This window comes from Crinia signifera, chromosome 7, assembly GCF_055691185.1.
Source record: "Crinia signifera chromosome 7, ASM5569118v1, whole genome shotgun sequence".
Classification (NCBI taxonomy): domain Eukaryota; kingdom Metazoa; phylum Chordata; class Amphibia; order Anura; family Myobatrachidae; genus Crinia; species Crinia signifera.
Window position 1 is genome coordinate 10622729 of NC_139223.1, and position 27487 is coordinate 10650215.

Here is a 27487-nt window from a genome sequence, read left to right on the forward strand (position 1 = left end):
CACTCTTTCTGAAAAAATCCTTCTTAGTTGGACAAAAGCATGTGCACTGCAGGGGGGCAGATGTAACATGTGCAGAGAGAATTAGATTTGGGTGAGTAATTTTGTTTCTGTGCAGGGTAAATACTGGCTGCTTTATTTCTACACTGCAATAAAGATCTCACTTTGAAGTAAAACCCCACCCAAATCTAATTCTCTCTGCACAAGTAACATCTGCCCCACCTGCAGTGCACATGGTTTTGTCCATCTAAGAAGGAATTTGTCAGAAAGAGTAAACTAGAATAAGGCCTATGGTCTCTAATGGCTGTCCAATCCTCTGTGGGTACTGGTCGCACTCTGTGGTCACTGGCTATACCACGTATCTACTGTACGGACCCTACCCCTGTATTCCCCTGACGGTCTGACACTGGGCCTGGTTATGTTATGCAGGGTGTGTATTGCCAGCAGAGATCAAAGTCTGTTCCTGAAAAGGAAACTTTCTTTCACTTTCTGTTTCTGTCTGATTGTGTTCTGGCAGCAGGAAGCTCAGTATTGTATCCAGTTCAGTCTGTATCCGCAGGAGCCAGGACCACGGTACTGTATGTGGGGTATATGGGGGTAATAGAGGATGTAGGAGAGGCTGTAGGGGGCAGGTAATGTACGGAAGGGGGCGAGTTGTGCATAGTTTTGTATAACACACTGTAATGTGCAGCTGAGATCTGCAAGTTCCACATTTTTGCTCTGTATCTGTCAGATTACATATTACAAAGCTGATATTGTGTGTACCAGCCGTGGCACATGGAAAAGCCGCTGGCACCACCCCCTCATGTGACATCACAGGTTGGGACTGCAGTGTGTACAACAGCCCAGAGCATCTACAGCCACTGGCACCACCCCCTCATGTGACATCAGAGGTTAGGGCTGCAGTGTGTACAGCAGCCCAGGGCATCTATGACCGCTGGACCAACCCTTTGTGTAATCACAGGTTGGGGCTGCAGTGCATAGAACATTCCAGAGAAACTACGGCTGCTGGCCCCATCCCCTCATGTGACATCACAGGTTGGGGCTGCAGTGTGTAGAGCAGCCTAGTGCAGCTATGGTGGCTGTCACCACCCCCTCATGTGACATCACAGGTTGGGGCTGCAGTGTGTAGAGCAGCCTAGTGCAGCTATGGCCACACGCCCCACCCCCTCATGTGACATCACAGGTTGGGGCTGCAGTGTGTAGAGCAGCCTAGTGCAGCTATGGCGGCTGACACCACCCCCTCATGTGACATCACAGGTTGGGGCTGCTGTGTGTAGAGCAGCCTAGTGCAGCTATGGCCACACGCCCCACCCCCTCATGTGACATCACAGGTTGGGGCTGCTGTGTGTAGAGCCGCCTAGTGCAGCTATGGCCGCTGTCACCACCCCCTCATGTGACATCACAGGTTGGGGCTGCTGTGTGTAGAGCCGCCTAGTGCAGCTATGGCCGCTGTCACCACCCCCTCATGTGACATCACAGGTTGGGGCTGCAGTGTGTAGAGCCGCCTAGTGCAGCTATGGCCGCTGTCACCACCCCCTCATGTGACATCACAGGTTGGGGCTGCTGTGTGTAGAGCAGCCTAGTGCAGCTATGGCCACACGCCCCACCCCCTCATGTGACATCACAAGTTGGAGCTGCTGTGTGTAGAGCCGCCTAGTGCGGCTATGGCCGCTGTCACCACCCCCTCATGTGACATCACAGGTTGGGGCTGCAGTGTGTAGAGCAGCCTAGTGCAGCTATGGCCGCTGTTACCACCCCCTCATGTGACATCACAGGTTGGGGCTACTGTGTGTAGAGCAGCCTAGTGCAGCTATGGCCGCTGATACCACCCCCTCATGTGACATCACAGGTTGGGGCTGCAGTGTGTAGAGCAACCTAGAACATCTATGAGCCGACATGTGCCGACAGGCGGTATTTCATACCCTATCATTCACTAGGGCGTGGTGGGAGTATATAATAGTGTGCTGAGCGCAGTGTCATGCAAGGGGACGCGAGGCAACATTTCAATGTCCATGTTCACTGTGTCGACATTCGGGGGGAAAAAAACGGTGAAAACCCCCGTGTCGACCTTTTGACTGTCGACCCCATCCATGTCGACCTAATGCTTGTGTTGACCTAATGACCATGTCGACCTAAACACATGTCAACCTTCATGCATGTCGACCTAGTGGTGTTGACCTAGTTGCTGTTTATCTAATGATCCATACCCATGGTGTAGGTCTGATGAATATGGGGAGAGGTCTGAGTGATATGTGGGGGAGGTCTGATATATATGTGGGGATGTCTGATGGACATGTTGGGGAGATGGGATTAATATGTGGGGGAGATCTATAGGCATATGGGAGACATCTGATGGACATGTAAGGGAGACATCTGATGGACATGTAAGGGAGACATCTGATGGATGCATTGGGGAGGCCTGATGGGCATATAGGGCAGATGTGATGGACATGTAGGGGAGGTCTGATAGATATGTGGGGGATGTACTGTATGATGGAAATATTGGGGAGGTCTGATGGGTATATAGGGGAGATGTGATGTGTGTGTGGGATGTCTGAGGTGAGGTCTGATAATTATGTGGAGGAGGTCATATAGGCATGCGGGGAACGTATGATGGATGTGTATGGAAGAACTGATGGATACTGTACATTGGGAGGTCTGATGGGTATATAGAGGAGATGTGATGGATACATTGGGGGGTCTGATGGGTATATAGGGGAGATGTGATGGATACTGTACATTGGGAGGTCTGACGGGTATAAAGGGGAGATGTGATGGATACATTGGGAGGTCTGATGGGTATATAGGGGAGATGTGATGGATACTGTACATTGGGAGGTCTGACGGGTATATAGGGGAGATGTGATGGATACATTGGGAGGTCTGATGGGTGTATAGAGGAGATGTGATGGATACATTGGGAGGTCTGATGGGTGTATAGAGGAGATGTGATGGATACATTGGGAGGTCTGATGGGTATATAGAGGAGATGTGATGGATACTGTACATTGGGAGGTCTGATGGGTATATAGAGGAGATGTGATGGATACATTGGGAGGTCTGACGGGTATATAGAGGAGATGTGATGGATACTGTACATTGGGAGGTCTGGTGGGTATATAGGGGAGATGTGATGGATACATTGGGGAGGTCTGATGGGTATATAGAGGAGATGTGATGGATACTGTACATTGGGAGGTCTGATGGGTGTATAGGGGAGATGTGATGGATACATTGGGAGGTCTGATGGGTATATAGGGGAGATGTGAGGGATACATTGGGAGGTCTGATGGGTATATAGGGGAGATGTGATGGATATATTGGGAGGTCTGGTGGGTATATAGGGGAGATGTGATGGATACATTGGGGAGGTCTGATGGGTATATAGGGGAGATGTGATGGATACATTGGGAGGTCTGATGGGTATATAGAGGAGATGTGATGGGTACATTGGGAGGTCTGATGGGTATATAGGGGAGATGTGATGGATACATTGGGAGGTCTAATGGGTATATAGAGGAGATGTGATGGATACATTGGGAGGTTGTATGGGTGTATAGAGGAGATGTGATGGATACATTGGGAGGTCTGATGGGTATATAGAGGAGATGTGATGGATACATTGGGAGGTCTGATGGGTATATAGAGGAGATGTGATGGATACATTGGGAGGTCTGATGGGTATATAGAGGAGATGTGATGGATACATTGGGAGGTCTGATGGGTATATAGGGGAGATGTGATGGATACATTGGGAGGTCTGATGGGTATATAGGGGAGATGTGATGGATACATTGGGAGGTCTGATGGGTATATAGGGGAGATGTGATGGATACATTGGGAGGTCTGATGGGTATATAGGGGAGATGTGATGGATACATTGGGAGGTCTGATGGGTATATAGGGGAGATGTGATGGATACTGTACATTGGGAGGTCTGATGGGTATATAGGGGAGATGTGATGGATAAATTGGGGAGGTCTGATGGTTATATAAGGGAGATGTGATGGATACATTGGGAGGTCTGATGGGTATATAGAGGAGATGTGATGGATACATTGGGAGGTCTGATGGGTATATAGGGGAGATGTGATGGATACATTGGGAGGTCTGATGGGTGTATAGAGGAGATGTGATGGATACATTGGGAGGTCTGATGGGTATATAGGGGAGATGTGATGGATACATTGGGGAGGTCTGATGGGTATATAGGGGAGATATGATGGATACATTGGGAGGTCTGATGGGTATATAGGGGAGATGTGATGGATACATTGGGAGGTCTGATGGGTGTATAGAGGAGATGTGATGGATACATTGGGAGGTCTGATGGGTGTATAGAGGAGATGTGATGAATACATTGGGAGGTCTGATGGGTGTATAGAGGAGATGTGATGGATACATTGGGGAGGTCTGATGGGTATATAGAGGAGATGTGATGGATACTGTACATTGGGAGGTCTGATGGGTATATAGAGGAGATGTGATGGATACATTGGGAGGTCTGACGGGTATATAGAGGAGATGTGATGGATACTGTACATTGGGAGGTCTGGTGGGTATATAGGGGAGATGTGATGGATACATTGGGGAGGTCTGATGGGTATATAGAGGAGATGTGATGGATACTGTACATTGGGAGGTCTGATGGGTGTATAGGGGAGATGTGATGGATACATTGGGAGGTCTGATGGGTATATAGGGGAGATGTGATGGATACATTGGGAGGTCTGATGGGTATATAGGGGAGATGTGATGGATATATTGGGAGGTCTGGTGGGTATATAGGGGAGATGTGATGGATACATTGGGGAGGTCTGATGGGTATATAGGGGAGATGTGATAGATACATTGGGAGGTCTGATGGGTATATAGAGGAGATGTGATGGATACATTGGGAGGTCTGATGGGTATATAGGGGAGATGTGATGGATACATTGGGAGGTCTAATGGGTATATAGAGGAGATGTGATGGATACATTGGGAGGTTGTATGGGTGTATAGAGGAGATGTGATGGATACATTGGGAGGTCTGATGGGTATATAGAGGAGATGTGATGGATACATTGGGAGGTCTGATGGGTATATAGGGGAGATGTGATGGATACATTGGGAGGTCTGATGGGTATATAGGGGAGATGTGATGGATACATTGGGAGGTCTGATGGGTATATAGGGGAGATGTGATGGATACATTGGGAGGTCTGATGGGTATATAGGGGAGATGTGATGGATACATTGGGAGGTCTGATGGGTATATAGGGGAGATGTGATGGATACTGTACATTGGGAGGTCTGATGGGTATATAGGGGAGATGTGATGGATAAATTGGGGAGGTCTGATGGTTATATAAGGGAGATGTGATGGATACATTGGGAGGTCTGATGGGTATATAGAGGAGATGTGATGGATACATTGGGAGGTCTGATGGGTATATAGGGGAGATGTGATGGATACATTGGGAGGTCTGATGGGTGTATAGAGGAGATGTGATGGATACATTGGGAGGTCTGATGGGTATATAGGGGAGATGTGATGGATACATTGGGGAGGTCTGATGGGTATATAGGGGAGATATGATGGATACATTGGGAGGTCTGATGGGTATATAGGGGAGATGTGATGGATACATTGGGGAGGTCTGATGGGTATATAGGGGAGATGTGATGGATACATTGGGAGGTCTGATGGGTATATAGAGGCGATGTGATGGATACATTGGGAGGTCTGACGGGTATATAGGGGAGATGTGATGGATACATTGGGGAGGTCTGACGGGTATATAGGGGAGATGTGATGGATACATTGGGAGGTCTGATGGGTATATAGGGGAGATGTGATGGATACATTGGGAGGTCTGATGGGTATATAGGGGAGATGTGATTGATACATTGGGAGGTCTGACGGGTATATAGAGGAGATGTGATGGATAAATTGGGAGGTCTGATGGGTATATAGAGGAGATGTGATGGATACATTGGGAGGTCTGATGGGTATATAGAGGAGATGTGATGGATACATTGGGAGGTCTGATGGGTGTATAGAGGAGATGTGATGGATACATTGGGAGGTCTGATGGGTATATAGAGGAGATGTGATGGATACATTGGGGAGGTCTGATGGGTATATAGGGGAGATGTGATGGATACATTGGGAGGTCTGATGGGTATATAGAGGAGATGTGATGGATACATTGGGAGGTCTGACGGGTATATAGGGGAGATGTGATGGATACATTGGGGAGGTCTGACGGGTATATAGGGGAGATGTGATGGATACATTGGGGAGGTCTGACGGGTATATAGGGGAGATGCGATAGATACATTGGGAGGTCTGATGGGTATATATGGGGAGTAGTGATGGATACATTGGGAGGTCTGATGGGTATATAGGGGAGTAGTGATGGATACATTGGGAGGTCTGACGGGTATATAGGGGAGATGTGATGGATACATTGGGAGGTCTGACGGGTATATAGGGGAGATGTGATGGATAAGTTAGGAAGGTCTGATGGGTATATAGGGGAGATGTGATGGGTATATAGGGGAGATGTGGTGGATACATTGGGAGGTCTGATGGGTATATAGGGGAGATGTGATGGATACATTGGGGAGGTCTGATGGGTATATAGGGGAGATGTGATGGATACATTGGGGAGATCTAATGGGTACAGATGGAGCCGGGCTCCCTCTTGCTGGCAAATCGCCAGAACGTCACAGCTGGCGATCCGCCAGCAGGTCGGCTCTCCATCTGACTGAGACGCGCGTGCGTCTCACGCGCATCTCAGTTTCCGGCGGCGGGGCAACGGGAAACCTGTCCGTCTCCGCTTCAGGGAGAGAGTTAGGGGGGGTGCGGGGAGGTGGTGGGGACCCCGGGTGACCACCGACAAACTGGTGGGGAATCAGGGGAAGTGCCGTCGGAAGGGAATGCGCGCGCATCTCGTGCACGCGCGTCTCCTTTCGCAGATACAGATGGTGGGTGGCGGGGGATGGAGAATGGTGTCGCCATCGCCATCCCCTGCAAAGAAGAGACCCGCTCCATCTGTATATAGGGGAGATGTGATGGATACATTTGGGAGGTCTGATGGGTATATAGGGGAGATGTGATGGATACATTGGGAGGTCTGATGGATATAGGGGAGATGTGATGGATACATTGGGGAGGTCTGACGGGTATATAGGGGAGATGTGATGGATACTTTGGGGAGGTCTGATGGGTATATAGGGGAGATGTGATGGATACATTGGGGAGGTCTGACGGGTATATAGGGGAGATGTGATGGATACATTGGGGAGGTCTGACGGGTATATAGGGGAGATGTGATGGATACATTGGGAGGTCTGATGGGTATATAGGGGAGATGTGATGGATACATTGGGGAGGTCTGACGGGTATATAGGGGAGATGTGATGGATACATTGGGAGGTCTGATGGGTATATAGGGGAGATGTGATGGATACATTGGGGAGGTCTGATGGGTATATAGGGGAGATGTGATGGATACATTGGGGAGGTCTGATGGGTATATAGGGGAGATGTGATGGATACATTGGGGAGGTCTGACAGGTATATAGGGGAGATGTGATGGATACATTGGGAGGTCTGATGGGTATATAGGGGAGATGTGATGGATACATTGGGAGGTCAGATGGGTATATAGGGGAGATGTGATGGATACATTGGGAGGTCTGATGGGTATATAGGGGAGATGTGATGGATACATTGGGAGGTCTGATGGGTATATAGGGGAGATGTGATGGATACATTGGGGAGGTCTGATGGGTATATAGGGGAGATGTGATGGATACATTGGGGAGGTCTGACGGGTATATAGGGGAGATGTGATGGATACATTGGGGAGGTCTGATGGGTATATAGGGGAGATGTGATGGATACATTGGGGAGGTCTGATGGGTATATAGGGGAGATGTGATGGATACATTGGGGAGGTCTGATGGGTATATAGGGGAGATGTGATGGATACATTGGGGAGGTCTGATGGGTATATAGGGGAGATGTGATGGATACATTGGGAGGTCTGATGGGTATATAGGGAAGTAGTGATGGATACATTGGGAGGTCTGATGGGTATATAGGGGAGATGTGATGGATACATTGTGGAGGCCTGACGGGTATATAGGGGAGATGTGATGGATACATTGGGAGGTCTGATGGGTATATGGGGGAGATATGATGGATACATTGGGAGGTCTGATGGGTATATAGGGGAGATGTGATGGATACATTGGGAGGTCTGATGGGTATATAGGGGAGATGTGATGGATACATTGGGAGGTCTGATGGGTATATAGGGGAGATATGATGGATACATTGTGGAGGCCTGACGGGTATATAGGGGAGATGTGATGGATACATTGGGAGGTCTGATGGGTATATAGGGGAGATGTGATGGATACATTGGGGAGGTCTGATGGGTATATAGGGGAGATATGATGGATACATTGGGAGGTCTGATGGGTATATAGGGGAGATGTGATGGATACATTGGGAGGTCTGATGGGTATATAGGGGAGATGTGATGGATACATTGGGGAGGTCTGATGGGTATATAGGGGAGATGTGATGGATACATTGGGAGGTCAGATGGGTATATAGGGGAGATGTGATGGATACATTGGGAGGTCTGACGGGTATATAGGGGAGATGTGATGGATACATTGGGGAGGTCTGATGGGTATATAGGTGAGATGTGATGGATACATTGGGGAGGTCTGACTGGTATATAGGGCAGGTGTGATGGACATGTAAGGGAAGTCTTTTGGCCATAGGGGGTTATTTTGATTTACTCGGAAAGGCACAGCCACTCTCTAATGGACAAAACCATGTGCACTGCAGGTGGGGCAGATGTGCAGAGAGAATAAGATTTCGGTTCAAACTGATATCTACAGTATATTGTAGTGTAAAAACAAAGCAGCCAGTATTTACCCTGCACAGAAACAATAAAACACCCAAATCTAAAGGGCTCCTTACACTTGTGAGATTTTGTGAGATTTGACCCAATTCAGGTGGATTGAGTCAATTTATCTGACAAAATCTTATGTGCCTGATGTGTAGGACACAATCCACAATCCTGTGCCATTGGGTATAACCAAGAGATTGAAAGAGATTGATCCTCCTGCACATAAGATAAATCTCGAGTCAATCAGGTCCAACTTGTTGAGATAATAAGTTGAACAAGTGTAAGGGGGCCCTAACTCTCTGCACATGTTACATCTGCCCCACCTGCAGTTCATATGGTTTTGTCCATTACAGAGTGATCGTGCCTTTCCGAGTGAATCAGAATAACCCCCATAGGGTGGGTCCGACTCAGCCTCTATGTGATTGCTGACCTACTCTATGTATCCCCGCTAAATCGGACCCAGAGTCTTTATCTCTATCCTCTTCTCTGACCGTACAGGAAGATGTCCTGCTGTAATCAGTTAGTGGTTGGTATATTTTCAAGAGAAGATCACCGCTCATACGATTGGCTGACCAACCGTGTGAGGTCAGTGACGGGAGTGAAGGATGTGCGCGATGTTCATATCACCAACAACTGGTCAGATTTCACTGGTCAGACCCCCAAGTGCACGTTTGCCATCCTATATCACAGCAAGAGGAGAGGACGGATAAATGTCACTGACGTCACAGACAGCCTGTATGATAACGAGCTGAGACACTTGTCAGATGTATACGGTAAGTTATATACACAGGACACACTCAGTTTGTACATACAGTATTTTATCTATTTGCAACCAACAATAAACAGCACATTATTGTATGGTGATCCCAGAAGAAAGCTGAGGGGTAAATGCTGTAATTGGTTTATGTAATCCTTGTCGGGCCTACACACATCGCGGGTGTGCTGAGCGATCTGAGCTATGCTAGATTACCCAGATCGCTCAGCACACACACAGCGATGCGTAGCGATATGTGCTGAGCGAACTGTCAGCGCCAGTGTTCTCCGGTGAATGGCAATGACTACTTGTAGAGGCACTATAATGAAATACACACTCTTTACCCTCCCTGCCTGCCTGCAGCCTAACCCTCCTCTGCCAGCAGTCTAACCCTAACCCTCCTCCCCGCAGCCTAATTCTCCTCCGCCCTGCAGCCTATCCCTAACCCTCCTCCCCGCAGCCTAACCCTAACCCACCCTGCAGACTAACCCCCAGCTGCCTAACCCTACCCATTCCCCACAGCCTAACCCTAACCCTCCTCCACTAGCAGCCTAACTATCCTCCGCCAGCAGCCTAACCTTAACCCACCTCCCCGCAGCCTAATCCTAACCTTCTTCCCTGCAGTCTAACCGTAACCCTCGTCCCACAGCAGCATCAACCACCTCCACACAGCCTAACACTAACCCTAACCCACCCTGCAGCCTAACCCCCAGCAGCCTAACACTAACCCACTTCCCCGCAGCCTAACCCTAACACACCTCCCCACAGCGTAACCCTAACACCCTCACCCAGAAGTTTTATCCTAACCCACCTCCCCGCAGCCTAACCCGAACCCTCCAGCAGTATAACCCTAACCCTCCAGCAGCCTAACCCTAACCCACTTCCCCGCAGCCTAACCCTAACCTCCCCTCCCTGCAGTCTAACCCTCCAGCAGCCTAACCCTAACCCACTTCCCCGCAGCCTAACCCTAACCCTCCCTGCAGCCTAACCCCCAGCAGCCTAACACTAACCCACTTCCCCGCAGCCTAACCCTAACACCCTCACCCAGAAGTTTTATCCTAACCCATCTCCTCGCAGCCTAACCCTCCCTGCAGCCTAACCCTAACCCTCCCTGCAGCCTAACCCTAACCCTCCAGCAGCCTAACCCTAACCCACTTCCCCGCAGCCTAACCCTAACCCTCCCTGAAGCCTAACCCTAACCCACCAGCACTATAACCCTAACCCTCCGTGCAGCCTAACCCCCAGCAGCCTAACCCTAAACCCCACACCCAGAAATCTAACCCTAACCCACCTCCCTGCAGCCAAATCCTCCCTGCACTCTAACCCTAACGCCCCATCAGTATAACCCTAACCCTCACTGCAGTGTAACCCTAACCCCCCAGCAGCCTAACCCTAACCCACTTCCCCGCAGCCTTACCCTAACTCACCTCCCCACAGCCTAACCCTAACCCCTCACCCAGAAGTCTAACCCTAACCCACCTCCCCGCAGCCTTATCCATCTGCCCTCAGCCTAATCCTATCCCACTTCTCCACAGTCTAACCCACCTCCCTGCAGCCTTACCCTATACCTCCCCCACTGCAGACGAGACATAGCCATCTTCTCCCCTAACCTTCCCCTATTTCTCCCCCCTTGCAGCCTAACCCTCTCCCTCTTTTCCCCTAACCCTCCCTCCTCAAAGCCTAACCCACATCCCCACAGTCTAACCCTAACATTGTCCCCATACGCAGACTAACCCTCCCCTATCCCATCCCTCTTGAAGCCTAACCCTAATCCTCTCTTAGCCTAACACTCCCCTATCTCTCCAATCTTGCAGCCTAACACACTCACTCGCCTTCCCTAACCCTCTCCCCTCTTCAGCATAACCCTCCCTGTCTGCAGCCTAATCCTATCAGACATCCCCAACGACTAAAATCCCCCCCCCCCAGCAGACTAACTGTAACCGGCTCCTCCCCTAACCCTCCCTGCCTGCAGAATACCTCTCTCTCCTCCCCGATCTCTCCCCCACTGTAGACTCTCCCTCTCCTCCCCTAACCCTCCCCCACTGCAGACTAACCCTCTCCCCCTCCTCCTTTAACCCTCCCCCACTGCAGACTAACTCTCTCCCTCTCCTCCCCTAGTCCTCCCCACTGCAGACTAACCCTCTCCCCCTCCTCCCCTAACCTTCCCCCACAGCAGACTAACCCTCTTCTCCCCTAAACCTCCCCCACTGCATACTCTCCCTCTCCTCCCCTAACCCTCCCCTACTGCAAACTAACCCTCTCCCTCTCCTCCCCCACAGCAGGCTAACCCTCTCCTCTCCTAACCCTCCCCCACTGCAGACTGACCTTATCCTCCCCTAACCTTCTCCCACTGCAGACTAACCCTCTCCCCTCCTCCCCTAACCCTCCCCCACTGCAAACTAACCCTCTCCCTCTCCTCCCCTAACCCTCCCCCACTGCAGACTAACCCTCTCCCCCTCCTCCCCTAACCCTCCCGCACTGCAATATAACCCTCTCCCTCTCCTCCCCTAACCCTCCCCTACTGCAATATAACCCTCTCCCTCTCCTCCCATAACCCTCCCCCACTGCAGACTAACCCTCTCCCCCTCCACCCTTAACCCTCCCCCACTGCAAACTAACCCTCTCCCTCTCCTCCCCCAACCCTCTCCCACTGCAGACTAACCCTCTCCCCCTCCTCCCTTAACCCTCCCCTACTGCAATCTAACCCTCTCCCTCTCCTCCCCTAAACCTCCCCCACTGCAATATAACCCTCTCCCTCTCCTCCCATAACCCTCCCCCACTGCAGACTAACCCTCTCCCCCTCCTCCCTTAACCCTCCCCCACTGCAGACTAACCTTCTCCCTCTCCTACCCTAACATTCCCTCACTGCAGACTAATCCTCTACCCCTCATCTAAGTAACCATCCCCCACTGCACCCCTCATCCCCTAACCTTACCCCACTGCAGACTAACCCTCTCCCCTCCTCCCCCACTGCAGACTAACCCTCTCCCCTCCTCCCCCACTGCAGACTAACCTTCTCCCTCTCCTACCCTAACCCTCCCTCACTGCAGACTAATCCTCTACCCCTCATCCCCTAACCTTCCCCCACTGCAGACTATCCCTCATCCCCTAACCTTCCCCCACTGCAGACTAGCCCTCATCCCCTTACCTTACCCCACTGCAGACTATCCCTCATCCCCTAACCTTCCCCCACTGCAGACTAGCCCTCACCCCTAACCTTACCCCACTGCAGACTAACCCTCTCCCCTCCTACCCCACTGCAGACTAACCATTTGCCCTCCTCCCCCACTGCAGACTAACCCTCTCCCCTCCTCCCCCACCTCAGACTAACCCTCATCCCCTAACCTTACCCCACTGCAGACTAACCCTCATCCCCTAACCTTCCCCCACTGCAGACTAGCCCTCATCCCCTAACCTTACCCCACTGCAGAATAACCCTCTCCCCTCCTCCCCCACCTCAGACTAACCCTCATCCCCTAACCTTCCCCCATTGCAGACTAACCATCTCCCCCTCCTCCACTAACCCTCCCTGCAGCTAATGTTTGTTGCCTAGTTCTTTTTTTTTTTTGTGTCTTTATTTATATATTTTTTTTATAATCAAAAAAGACAAACATATAGAATGGTACAATACTTATAAAAAACAGATGTTTACAGCAACATACAACGATTCAATTCCTTTGTACCATCCACATTAACATAGATCAACAACCACAAAGACAAAGACAGACACACAAATTCACAGCCCCCTTTTTTTTTTCCCCCAATCCAGGCCCAGTGGACCACTCCAACTAGATCCCCATATCTGACCACACCCTATTGCACAATCCCCCTACTCAGGCCTCTCCCCTGGCTTATCTTGCATAAGTCGCATTATACCCAAGTTCTCCTAATTACTACAGTCTCCCCTTGATTTAGAATATACACTAATATCTGTGCCCCCCAGGACTTTTACGTACCCTGCACTATGATGGTTCTACTGCTTACATCGACCACAGATCACAGAGATTCCACACAAACACCGTGGCTAATATATGAAGAAACAGACAAAAAAAAAAAAAGGAATTATATAGTGAATCTATTAAAGATCAAGTACCAAACCTGAATTAAACTATTTTTTATATCTTGTGACTAACAACTCATAATGCTTATGTGAGGTACGATCCCTTCTATCTAGGGAAATAATAGTTGAACCAGAATGTAACTAGAAGATCACTTCCCCCTTAGAACACACACAGGAAATTATTTAGGTGAATGGAGAAGCTGCCCACATCCTCCTGAACAGTTTCTAAATAACATATTATTATACCAGTAACATAACAGTGATGTCCCTGCAAGAGGCTGTGTGCGTCTGAACAGTGCAACATTTGAACTGCTCCATCAGGTACCATCTAGTGCAGTGGTTCCCAACCCTGGTCCTCAAGTACCCCCAACAGTGCACGTTTTTCAGGTCACCCAGCAGGTGCACTCATTATTCAGGCACATTTGAAAAGATCGACAGGTGGAGCTAATTATGTCACTTGTGATTCTGTGTGGAGACCTGGAAAACGTGCACTGTTGGGGGTACTTGAGGACCAGGGTTGGGAACCACTGCTCTAGTGGCTGCCAATACACAAAACACTTATATCCCCCCCTCAGAGATGAGGAGCAGTGTCAGCCTTTTGTTACATAGGACCAGCGTATAATACAACAGGGTTGCCGACTTTTAAATGCTCCTCTCCGGGACAAGCCCGGAGAGGAGACTTGCCTTACCCGATCGGGGGGCGGGGATTGGCTGTGACGTCATTAAGCCCCGCCCCCATTATGGGAAAAAGGATAAATGACTGATCTCCATGGAGGGGGCGGGGCTAAAATGACACGATTGTGCCATTTTAGCTCCGCCCCCTCCTCTGAGACCCGCGGATTGCGGCATTTACATGCCGCGATTTGGGGGGCTCAGGGGGGTCCCCCAGATTCCGGGAGGGTTGCCCACCCTTCCGGGGGGCCGGGAGGGGGACCCGATTTTCGGGAGACTCCCGGGAATTCCGGGAGGGTGGGCAACCCTGTAATACAAGTACACAATGACATTAGTGTAAGTCATATTATCACATCCGGGTGCTGATGATGATGATGACGTATCTCCGGAGTCTGATGCTGGACTTAGACTCCAGCGCTGATGATGTCACTGGTCTATTAGAACCTCCCTCAGCTCCAGTGCAGTTATGGAGTCACCTGTCACCGCCGCCGGTGTGTTTGATACTCCCCCGCTCAGTGGCAGCTTGCCTTGTGCTGGATGGGGGTCTGATGCCATGTTAGAGGTTGGTGGTCTCGTCAGGAGCCTGGTCGCAGCGGCCTGCAGGAGTAGTGTGGTTTGGTTTCTGGCCGGCGCCGCAATCTTGGATAGGCAAATGTACCATTGGCCAATCTGCACTCCTTACCTGTGCTTCCTGACAATCAGCCTATGGGAGGCGAGTGCTGGGTATTTAGCCTGGCCTCTCTGACCATAAGCTGTCAGTCCAAATTGTCTTTTCATCTGTGCACTACCTCGAGCCTGCAGATTCCCTTGGGCCAGGCATGTCCAAACTGTGGCCCTCCGGCTGTTGTTAAAATACACATCCCAGCATGCCTTGCCATAGTTTTAGCATTCCATAATAGCAAACTGTGGCAATGCATGATGGGACTTGTAGTTTAACAACAGCCGGAGGGCCATAGTTTGGACATGCCTGCCTTAGGCCAATGCTGGTTCCTCTGCTCTGCCACAGCTTTCACCTGAGGTCCTTTCTTGCTACACCTGCTGATGATATCATCTCTCCTGTTGGTGTTAATCCCACCTGCACAAGTGGACGATCTAGTGCTGCCTCTGTCCTTTTTGGCTCCTCCCCCTGCATCTTTTGCAAGTCATCTGGATTCAGCTAAGTCCCAGTAGAATTGTTCTCCAAAGTTAAAGCATTTCAAAGACGTCATAGTTTATCTTAAAGCCACAGTATCATTGTCAAAGCATTATAGAGGCTGACATTATGGGGGAAATATAATAGGGTGAGAGAATCAGAAAGTAAGAGATTTGGTAAGAAATCTCCATTTTTTTTTTTTTTTTTTAAAGCGGCAATCAGTTACACTGCACAACCAATTTGATATTGAAGTGTAAATGATTGCCGTTTTAAAAAAAAAAAACCTGGAGATTTCTTACCAAATCTCTCACTTTATGATTCTCTCCCCCTATTATATTTCACCCTATATCTTCTGAGTCCAAGGTGTCTTTATTCTTCCTAAGCCGAGAGTGTCTCAGAGACTATGCTCTAAGTTGTGCTATAATGATTATAGTCCTATTTAAGTTATTCTATTGCAAGTCAAAGGAATCATTGCTCTAGTTCCCATTACTCCTTGTTGTTATTTGTTCCCAGTCCTGAAGTCTATGGCTGGTATATTTCTAAGTTGGTTTGTAATCTTTATGAGGAATAATTACTTAAAGCATCCAAGCTTTACCCTATTATTATTATAATTTTATTTATAAGGCGCCACAAGTGTTTTGCAGCGCCGTACAAAGGAACAATACAGGGAGACAAAGCTTGGCATAACATTGAATAAATAACAAAAATACAGTACAAATAAAGAGCGTCACAGTTCAATACACATTACAGCTTAAATGTAAGTAGTGAGGACTCAATCAACATACAACTAGAGGCTTGAGGCCAGTGATGGAGGTGAGTATGCGGACGAAGATGGTCACTGAGTGTTGGAGTATACGAGAGCTGTGAGTGACATGTGAAGAGAAGTGGGCTTTGACAACAGGAGGGAAGAGGGCCCTGCTCTGAGGAGCTTACAATCTAGTAGGAAGGGGAGACAGACAGATTACAAGAGGTGCAAGCAAGTGGGTGGTGGTTAGATAGCAGGATGTAAACAGGCAAGGGGTCGGAGAACCTGCTGGTTTATGCAGTGGAAGGGTACGCTTTGATGAATAGGTGAGTTTTCAGTGCCCGTTTGAAGCTTTGCAAGGTGGGGGAGAGTCTAATGGAGCGAGGGAGCGCGTTCCACTGAAGGGGTGCAGCACGGGCAAAGTCCTGTGCTCTAGCATGGGAAGCAGTGATCGGGGTGGAGGAGAGACGACAGTCGTCAGCCGACCGTAGAGGGCGGGAGGGTGTATGAATGGAGATGAGGTTAGAGATATATGGAGCAATGGAATTAGAGATGGCCCTGTATGTGAGTGTGAGGTGTTTGAAGAGGATTCTGTAGGGGAGTGGGAGCCAGTGCAGATTTTGCTGAAGGGGAGTGGCAGAATTAGAGCGGCAAGCTTTACCCTACTGTAAGTCATCTGTGTCCATTACTCCTGCTGCACCACCAATTCCATCTGACACTACCGGTGAGATTTAATACAATGAGAGATTCAGAAAGTGAGATATTTGGTAAGAAATCTCCAGTTTTTTTAAAGCGGCAATCATTTACACTGCTAAACTAGTTTGATTTTGAAATGTAAATGATTGCCGCTTTAAAAAACCTGGAGATTTCTTACCAAATCTCTCACTTTCTGAATCTCTCATCCTATAAAATCTCTCCCTACAGCTGTGACACAGGAGATCTGGGCCCTATGGGCCTTATTCTAGTTCATTCTTTCTGACAAAATCCTTCTTAGATGGACAAAACCATGTGCACTGCAGGGGGGCAGATGTAACTTGTGCAGAGAGCTTTTGGAGAGAATTAGATGGTGGTGTTTTACTTCAAAGTGAGATCTATATTGCAGTGTAAAAATAAAGCAGCCAGTATTTACCCTGCACAGAAACAAAATAACTCACCCAAATCTAATTCTCTCTGCACATTTTACATCTGCCCCCCTGCAGTGCACATGGTTTTGTCCATCTAAGAAGGATTTTGTCAGAAAGAGTGAACTAGAATAAGGCCCTACTGTATATAACAGAGGTGTAAGAGGCATTAATAGTACCTGTGATATCAGTATATAATACTCTGAGACCTAGAGGTAACAACAGTGGAAATACTTATTCTGTGAAATGTATGACACAACACCATGCACTTATCTGTGTGGTTTGTGCAGGGAGAGACAGAGTGTTGGTGGTGATTGATGATCTGACGGACACTAGTGAGAACGAGAAGAGACGGATCCTCCAGCAGCAGCCCAGCATTGGGACCCTGGCCCGGGGTCTGTTCCTCTATGACAAGGGGCAGGGGGGCAGTGATGAGAGGACTCCATTACAGAGACAGAGAAATACAGATCTGGAGAATATTATCAGAAGTAAAGGTAAGTAACGAAGGAGACATAGTTATTCTGGCGAGGAAAATGCTTCTGTAGGCTGACCCTAACCCTCCCCATCCACAGCTTAACCCTAACCCTCCCCATCCACAGCTTAACCCAACCCTCCCCATCCACAGCTTAACCCTAACCCTCCCCATCCACAGCTTAACCCTAACCCTCCCCTTCCACATCTTAACCCTAACCCTCCATTCTTACTGGCTAACCCTAATCCTCCCATACCTCCCCTCCCACAGCCCAACCCTAACCCTCCCCTCCAGCACCCTATCCCTAACCTTCCCTCCCACAGCCTAACCCTTACCTCCCCACCCAGAGCATAACCCTTACCTCCACACCCAGAGCCTAATCCTGACCTCCCCCTCCCCTAAAATCTCTACCCACAGCCTAACCCTAACCTCCCCTCCTGCACCCTATCCCTAACCTTCCCTCTCACAGCCTAACCCTAACCTCCCCTCCCACAGCCTAACCCTAACCTCCCGTCCCATAGCCTAACCCTAACCTCCCGTCCCATAGCTTAAACCTAACCCTTACCTTCCATACCGTAACCCTAACCCTCCATTCCCACAGGCTAACCCTAATTCTCCCCTCCTGCAGCCTAACCCTAACCTCCCCTCCAACATCCTAACACTAACACTCCCCTCCTGCAGCCTATCCCTAACACTCCCCTCCCACAGCCTAACCTTAACCTCCCTCCCACACCCTAACCTCCTCTCCTACAGCCTAACCCTATCACTTCCCACTCACAGCCTAACCCTATCCCATCCCTCCCACAGCCAAATCCTAATCCTCCCCTCCCACAGCCTAACCCTATACCTCTCCTCCCGCAGCCTAACCCTAACACTTCCCACTCACAGCCTAACCCTATCCCACCCCTCCCACAGTCTAACCCTATCCCTCCCCTCCCCTCCTGCAGCCTAACCTTAAAACTCACTTTCCACAGCCTAAACCTATCCCTCCCCTCCCAAAGTCTAACCCTATCCCTCCCCTCCCAAAGCCTGACCCTATCCCTCTGACAGCCTAATCGTATCCCTCCCCTCCCACAGCCTAACTCTAATCCTAAAACTGCTATTCCACAGCCTAACCCTAACCTCCTCTCCTGCAGCCTAACCCTATCCCTAACACTTCCCATTCACAATGTGACCCTAATCTTCCCCTCCCAAATACTAACAATAACCTCCCCTCTCACAGCCTAACCCTATCCCTCCCCTCCTGCAGCCTAACCCTATCCCTCCCCTCCTGCAGCCTGATCTTAAAACTCACTTTCCACAGCCTAAACCTATCCCTTCCCTCCCACAGCCTAATCCTAAAACTGACCAACCACAGTCTGATCCTCCCTCCCACAGCCTAACCCTATCCCTCCCCTCCCAAAGCCTAATCCTATCCCTCCCACAGCCTAACCCTATTCCTCCCCTACCACAGCCTAACCACAGCATAAACCTATCCCTCCCCTCCCACAGCCTAACTCTAATCCTAAAACTCCTATTCCACAGCCTAACCCTAACCTCCTCTCCTACCGCATAACCCTATCCCTCCCCTCCCACAGCCTAATTAATTTTAAGACTCACCTTCCACAGCCTAACCCTAACACTCCCCTCCCGCAGCCTAACCCTATCGCTCCCCTCCCACAGCTTAACCCTAACGCTTCCCTCCCGCAGCCTAACCCTTATGGTCCCCTCCCCACAGCCTAACCCTAATGCTCCCCTCCAGCAGCCTAACTCTAAAGCTCCCCTCCAGCAGCCTAACCCTCTGCTCCCCATAGCCTAACCCTAACCTCCCCTCCCGCAGCCTAACCCTAACCTCCCCTCCTGCAGCCTAACCCTATCACTAACACTTCCCATTCACAACGTGACCCTAATCTTCCCCTTCCAAATCCTAACAATAACCTCCCCTCCCACAGCCTAACCCTTTCTCTCCCCTCTCACAGCCTAACCCTATCCCTCCCCTCCTGCAGCCTAACCCTATCCCTCCCCTCCTGCAGCCTAATCTTAAAACTCACTTTCCACAGCCTAAACCTATCCCTTCCCTCCCACAGCCTAATCCTAAAACTGACCATCCACAGTCTGATCCTCCCTCCCACAGCCTAACCCTATCCCTCCCCTCCCAAAGCCTAATCCTATCCCTCCTACAGCCTAACCCTATCACTCCCCTCCCATAGCCTAACTCCTATTCCACAGCTTAACCCTAACCTCCTCTCCTACAGCATAACCCTATCCCTCCCCTCCCACAGCCTAATTAATTTTAAGACTCACCTTCCACAGCCTAACCCTAACACTCCCCTCCCGCAGCCTAACCCTATCACCCCCCTCCCACAGCTTAACCCTAGCGCTTCCCTCCCGCAGCCTAACCCTTATGGTCCCCTCCCCACAGCCTAACCCTAATGCTCCCCTCCAGCAGCCTAACTCTAAAGCTCCCCTCCAGCAGCCTAACCCTAACCTCTCCTCCCGCAGCCTAACCCTCCCCTCCCCATAGCCTAACCCTAACCTCCCCTCCCGCAGCCTAACCCTAACCTCCCCTCCTGCAGCCTAACCCTATCCTCCCCTCCCGCAGCCTAACCCTAACCTCCCCTCCCGCAGCCTAACCCTAACCTCCCCTCCTGCAGCCTAACCCTAACCTCCCCCTCCTGCAGCCTAACCCTAACCTTCCTCTCCCCGCAGCCTAACCCTAACCTCCCCTCCTGCAGCCTAACCCTAACCTCCCCTCCTGCAGCCTAACCCTAATGCTCTCCTGCCACAGCCAAACCCTAACTTTCCCCTCCCACAGCCTAACCCTAACCTCCCCTCCCACGGCCTAACCCTAATGCTCTCCTGCCACAGCCAAACCCTAACTTTCCCCTCCCGCAGCCTAACCCTAATGCTTCCCTCCCGCTGCCTAACCATAACGCTCTCATCCCGCAGCCGAACCCTATCTCTCCCCTCCCACAGCCTAACCCTAACCTCTCCTCCCACAGCCTAACCCTAACGCTCCCCTCTTGCAGCCTAGCCATGACTCTCCCCTCCCGCAGCCTAACCAGAATGCTCTCCTCCCGCAGCCAAATCTTAATGCTCCCCTCCCGCAGCCTAACCCTAACGCTCCCCTCCTGCAGCCTAACCCTATCCCTCCCCTCCCCACAGCCTAACCCTAATTCTCCCCTCCCCACAGCCTAACCCTTCTGCTCTCCTCCCCACAGCCTAACCCTAACGCTCCCCTCCTGCAGCCTAACCCTAATACTCCCCTCCCGCAGCCTAACCCTAACGTTCCCCTCCCGCAGCCTAACCCTAACGCTCCCCTCCCGCAGCCTAACCCTAACGCTTCCCTCCCGCAGCCTAACCCTAACGCTCCCCTCCTGCAGCCTAACCCTAACGCTCTCCTCCTGCAGCCTAACACTAATACTCCCCTCCCCACAGCCTAACCCTATCCCTCCCCTCCCAAAGCCTAATCCTATCCCTCCCACAGCCTAACCCTATTACCTCCCCTACCACAGCCTAACCCTATCACTCCCCTCCCACAGCCTAACTCCTATTCCACAGCATAACCCTATCCCTCCCCTCCAACAGCCTAATTAATTTTAAGACTCACCTTCCACAGCCTAACCCTAACACTCCCCTCCCGCAGCCTAACCCTATCACTCCCCTCCCACAGCTTAACCCTAGTGCTTCCCTCCTGCAGCCTAACCCTTATGGTCCCCTCCCCACAGCCTAACCCTAATGCTCCCCTCCAGCAGCCTAACTCTAAAGCTCCCCTCCAGCAGCCTAACCCTAACCTCTCCTCCCGCAGCCTAACCCTCCTCTCCCCATAGCCTAACCCTAGCCTCCCCTCCCGCAGCCTAACCCTAACCTCCCCTCCTGCAGCCTAACGCTATCCTCCCCTCCCGCAGCCTAACCCTAACCTCCCCTCCCGCAGCCTAACCCTAACCTCCCCTCCCACAGCCAAACCCTAACTTTCCCCTCCCACAGCCTAACCCTAACCTCCCCTCCCACAGCCTAACCCTAATGCTCTCCTGCCACAGCCAAACCCTAACTTTCCCCTCCCGCTGCCTAACCATAACGCTCTCATCCCACAGCCGAATCCTATCTCTCCCCTCCCACAGCCTAACCCTAACCTCTCCTCCCACAGCCTAACCCTAACGCTCCCCTCTTGCAGCCTAGCCATGACTCACCCCTCCCGCAGCCTAACCAGAATGCTCTCCTCCCGCAGCCAAATCTTAATGCTCCCCTCCCGCAGCCTAACCCTAACGCTCCCCTCCTGCAACCTAACCCTATCCCTCCCCTCCCCACAGCCTAACCCTAATACTCCCCTCCCCACAGCCTAACCCTTATGCTCTCCTCCCCACAGCCTAACCCTAACGCTCCCCTCCCGCAGCCTAACCCTAACGCTTCCCTCCTGCAGCCTAACACCAACGCTCCCCTCCCGCAGCCTAACCCTAACGCTCCCCTCCCGCAGCCTAACCCTAACGCTCCCCTCCCGCAGCCTAACCCTAACGCTTCCCTCCCGCAGCCTAACCCTAACACTCCCCTCCTGCAGCCTAACCCTAACGCTCTCCTCCTGCAGCCTAACACTAATACTCCCCTCCCCACAGCCTAACCCTTATGCTCTCCTCCCCACAGCCTAACCCTAACGCTCCCCTCCTGCAGCCTAACCCTAACACTCCCCTCCCGCAGCCTAACCCTAATGCTCCCCTCCCGCAGCCTAACCCTAACGCTCCCCTCCCGCAGCCTAACCCTAACGCTTCCCTCCCGCAGCCTAACCCTAACGCTCCCCTCCTGCAGCCTAACCCTAACGCTCTCCTCCTGCAGCCTAAGACTAATACTCCCCTCCCCACAGCCTAACCCTTATGCTCTCCTCCCCACAGCCTAACCCTAACGCTCCCCTCCTGCAGCCTAACCCTAATACTCCCCTCCCGCAGCCTAACCCTAACGCTCCCCTCCCGCAGCCTAACCCTAACGCTCCCCTCCCGCAGCCTAACCCTAACGCTTCCCTCCCGCAGCCTAACCGTAAAGCTCCCTTCCTGCAGCCTAACCGTAACGCTCTCCTCCTGCAGCCTAACACTAATACTCTCCTCCCCACAGCCTAACCCTTATGCTCTCCTCCCCACAGCCTAACCCTAACGCTCCCCTCCTGCAGCCTAACCCTAATACTCCCCTCCCCACAGCATAACCCTAACGCTCTCCTTCTGCAGCCTAACCCTAACTCTCCCCTCCCGCAGTCTAATGCTCATGTTCCACGTGTTCCTAAATCTAACACGCTTGATCGAGGTTCCGCAGCCAGTATTGTGAATATATGATATGTTATGAAAAGCAATTCCCTGTTCATGTTGGTCCTGTTGTAGAGGCAGATATGATTGCATACAACATTCTGCACTGTAGCAGCAGAGTCCCCATAGGACGCTTTTCCTGTCACTTTTCCTGTTCCTAACATATTCTGGGCAGGATTTACTAAGGTAAATATGTGTTTTTGGTGGTTTTACCACATTTTCAAATGTATTAAGACCAGGCCGCCGCATTTTCGCCAGCCAGGGTATCGCCACCTTTGGGTTGGGATATAGAAGCCTATGGGCTTCACAACCCGCCAACTCCTGCCGCAGATGACGACCTTCCTCCCCATTGCTTACCTTCCTCCAGGAAGCCTGGACCCAGAAGATAAACTCCTCCTCCCCCTAGCAACACAGCCTGAGGACCTTCCGGCTGCAGGGGGAGGAGGAGGTGCCGGAGACAGCCTGCTTAGGTTTCCGGGTGTGTGTGTGTGTGTGTGGGGGGGGGGGGGGGGACCGAGCCCCCCCCATACATCATCTCAGTATTGTGGGGGCCTCCGCTACCGCATTTCGGTGCTAATTGCAATATGTGAGTCCATATTCGCTAGCATCGCTGCAATGGTGTGGGAAGGGAGGCTAAGTATTTTATTACATGCTGTTGTGTCTATACTTACTGCTGACATCATTAATATTTCCATGCCTGCATTAATTAAAACTGATGATGTCATCTATGATCTTCCAAGATGCGATGTACTAATGCACTGTGTTTTCTTTCACAGCCCATACAGCCATCCTGCGTGTAAGTATACTTACATTTCTTAAGCCTGATAATGAGTGTGAGTGTTGCAATGCATGTTTGTGTATCGGGGTTAAAGTCATGTGATCAGTGCTAGGTGTGATGACATTGTGTCTCCTGGATGACCTTTGTAGTAGTTTTAGTCTTGTCTTATTTTCTGTTTCTTTAATTTTTCATTTGAATGTGTCACACGACTGACATCATCATCAGAACAGTAATTGTGTTATCAGATTGCTTAAAGGTTGGATAAATATTAAATATAGAGGGGCTTACTTATCAATGAATATTTGCAAGGTATACACCCATGTTCTACGGGGGTACCCACAAATATTAAGCATCTCCAGGATGTGTAACCACCGGAGCACCGCCAGCATTTATTCCTTTCTGCAGCGGCTGCGTGTGATGTCCCACAGCTGCCCCGATAAGAGTCTGGACATGCCTACATTGTCCGGATCATTTACCGAAGATGGCGCGTCACAGCAGCTGATGACGCTGTTGCCAATCAGTGTGAAATTGCACCCTTCATAGCCACGATCTCACCCTTAAAGTTTGCGCACATGTTCTGCACCCGCTACGCATGTGTGAAAGTAAACCTAACACAGTCCAAAACTCGATCCCCAAGACACCTTGGCAGTCCAGGTCTCAGGGATATCCATTGTTGTGCACAGATGTATAATGAAACTGGTGAGGTATTAATTACAGATGTGTCTTCATCTGCTGTATATATATTATGTAACATCCTGTTTTATTTCTTATTAGAAATATAGTATCTGGCTGGTCTTGGTGGTGGTCTTTTCTACTGGGATTGTTGTTGTCCCCATTTGGCTGAGCATAAACAACGGATCTCAGAACATGACCTCTTCACTGCAATGTTACTCTACCACTTCCTATACTCCAGAGTGCAACACTGACCTTCTCAAAAATACCATTGATCAACTAAGAAATGCCACTGACCAGCTGAGAAATGCCAATGACCAGCTGAGAAATGCCAACGACCAGCTGAGAAATGCCAACGACCAGCTGAGAAATGCCACCGACCAGCCTGGAAATGCCACCGACCAGCCTGGAAATGCCACCGACCAGCCTGGAAATGCCACCGATCAGCTGAGAAATGCCATTGACCAGCTGAGAAATGCCACTGACCAGCTGGGAAATGCCACTGACCAGCTGAGAAATGCCACCGACCAGCTGAGAAATGCCACTGACCAGCTGAGAAATGCCACAGACCAGCTGAGAAATGCCACTGACCAGCTGAGAAATGCCACTGACCAGCTGAGAAATGCCACTGACCAGCTGGGAAATGCCATTGGCCAGCTAGGAGATGCCACTGACCAGCTGAGAAATGCCTCTGACCAGCTAGGAAATGCCACTGACCAGCTGAGAAATGCCACTGACCAGCTGAGAAATGCCACTGACCAGCTGAGAAATGCCACTGACCAGCTGGAAAATGCAACTGACCAGCTGAGAAATGCCACTGACCAGCTGAGAAATGCCACTGACCAGCCAGAAAATGCCACTGACCAGCTGAGGTATGCCACTGACCAGCTCAGAAAAGCCACTGACCAGCTGAGATATGCCACTGACCAGCTGAGATATGCCACTGACCAGCTCAGAAAAGCAACTGACCAGTCAGAAAATGCCATCGACCACCCGGGAAATAAAACTGACCTGTAGTGAAATGACACCCATCTACCAGGAAACACCATCCACCTGGCAGGAAATACCACCTACCGCCACCGTCACTCTCAGACCCGGAAGTCCAGCGATGGAGCCGCCTCACCAAGCACAGCCCTAATCGGAAGAGTTGTCCTTTGTGTTACTAATCGCGTATGTTAGTGCATATACGACTATCAAAAATATGAATGCCGGGATGTGTGCCAGTGGACATTAGTGAACCCCTCCCTGGAGTGAGCTACAGTATAGATACTGTGTTCTCTGTGCTGGAACCTGCTGTTTGCTATGTAATTGTACGTATCTGTGCCTGGTCAGTGTCCTGTACTGTATGTGCCGCTATATACTATATATCTATAATGATATTCACTCCATGCTTGCACATTGGATTGTTGCACTTCTGTTGCTCATCTTTAAAACGGCCCCTTGGGGTTGAAACGTTGACCATTTTTATGCCAGTTTAACCCAATAAAAGTTCTACCTGCTGATAGTGGTGAGTGCCTTCTCTGGTGTTATTACAAGGAATTCACCTATATCATTTGGAACCTTGAATTCTATAGTGAGCACCCTGATACTGACCAGAATGGATGTGAGTGCAGACTTCCCAAATTGCATAATTAAATTCATATATAATCATTGTTTTATTCTACAAAAAGCTACATTTAAGGTCCATACGCACTGGCCGATGATTCTGAGCTGATAGCATCTAAAGGCCCCCATACACTAGCCGATTTTGGTCAGATTTCAGCCAGATCAGTCGGATCTGGCCGAAATCGGACCAAAATCGGCTAGTTTTGATGTCCCCTCAGATCCAATGCGCGGTCCCGTGCGCATCGGATCTGCGTCGGGTGGTCGGACCTGCTGCACGTCCGACCACCCGACTTGGGACCTAGTGGGGCGGCGCGGCGGTAGAGGGAGCAGGGGGGGCTGGGGACGCTGCGGGGGACACTGGCGGCATAGAGCCGGGCAGGGGGAGCCGGCGGGAGCTGTCAGTACGGAATAAAAAAAAAAAGCCCATACAAAGAATGGGCGGCCTGTGATTGGCTGAGCGCTCTCTCAGCCAGTCAGCAATTGGCTCAGAGAGCGCTCAGCCAATCACAGGCTGCCCATTCATACATAGCAGCAGCGGGGACGGGCAGCGCAGTGGCGGCTATTATATTTTTAAAATACTTGTCAAATGACCGGCCGCTCTCTGATTGGCTGAGAGCTCTCCGGCCAATCAGAGAGCAGCCGGTCATTTGACAAATATTTTAAAAATCTAATAGCCGCCACTACGCATCTCGTCCCCGCTGCTGCTATGTGTAATTACACTGCCCGGCCAGGTCAGCAGCGCTCACCGCACCCGCCGCCCGCCCCCGCTGCCCGCCCCCACTACCGCTGCCGCTGCCCGCCCCCACTACTCCTCACCGCCCTGCAACTCCCCGGGTTTTTTTTTTACATGGGATAAATCGCATGCGATTTATCCCATGTAAAAATGGCACATCAAGTGCCAAATTGTATGTTTGCCTCCCAGGGAGCTGCCGGGCGGCTCGCAGGTAAATTGGGTCCGACTTGTCCCTAGGACAAGTCGGCCTAATGTATGGGGGCCTTTACTTTTGGTGTTTTCAGCTTAAAACTACCCAACGGCCAGGGGATAAGTGCTGATGCAGACTCCCACATCATTGCCGGCCGCTGCCATTCATCTGCTGGTGTTACCAACCAAGTGGCCAGCTTTCCATAGCATCCTGTAATAGAGAGCCGCCCACCCCCAGGAAAATCACTGCTCTAGGTGAACATTGCGTGTATACACCTTTAATTACAGTGCATAAACTTATGTAATAAATCTTATACACATTATGTACAGATGAATTGCGTATTATAATACCCCTCATATGTAGCTGTT

General features: G+C 50.6%; 1 protein-coding gene across 1 annotated transcript; it reads left to right on the forward strand.

Moving 5' to 3' along the window:
• The first annotated feature begins 500 nt into the window (after window positions 1-500).
• LOC146019757 (uncharacterized) lies at window positions 501-26307 on the forward strand. The gene is made up of 5 exons (XM_083152289.1): window positions 501-570; window positions 9420-9694; window positions 17696-17899; window positions 23918-23937; window positions 24694-26307. Exons 2-5 carry the CDS (start codon window positions 9424-9426, stop codon window positions 25606-25608), a joined length of 1410 nt encoding a protein of 469 aa, XP_083008415.1. The 5' UTR covers window positions 501-570; window positions 9420-9423; the 3' UTR covers window positions 25609-26307.
• Window positions 26308-27487: the final 1180 nt, after the last annotated feature.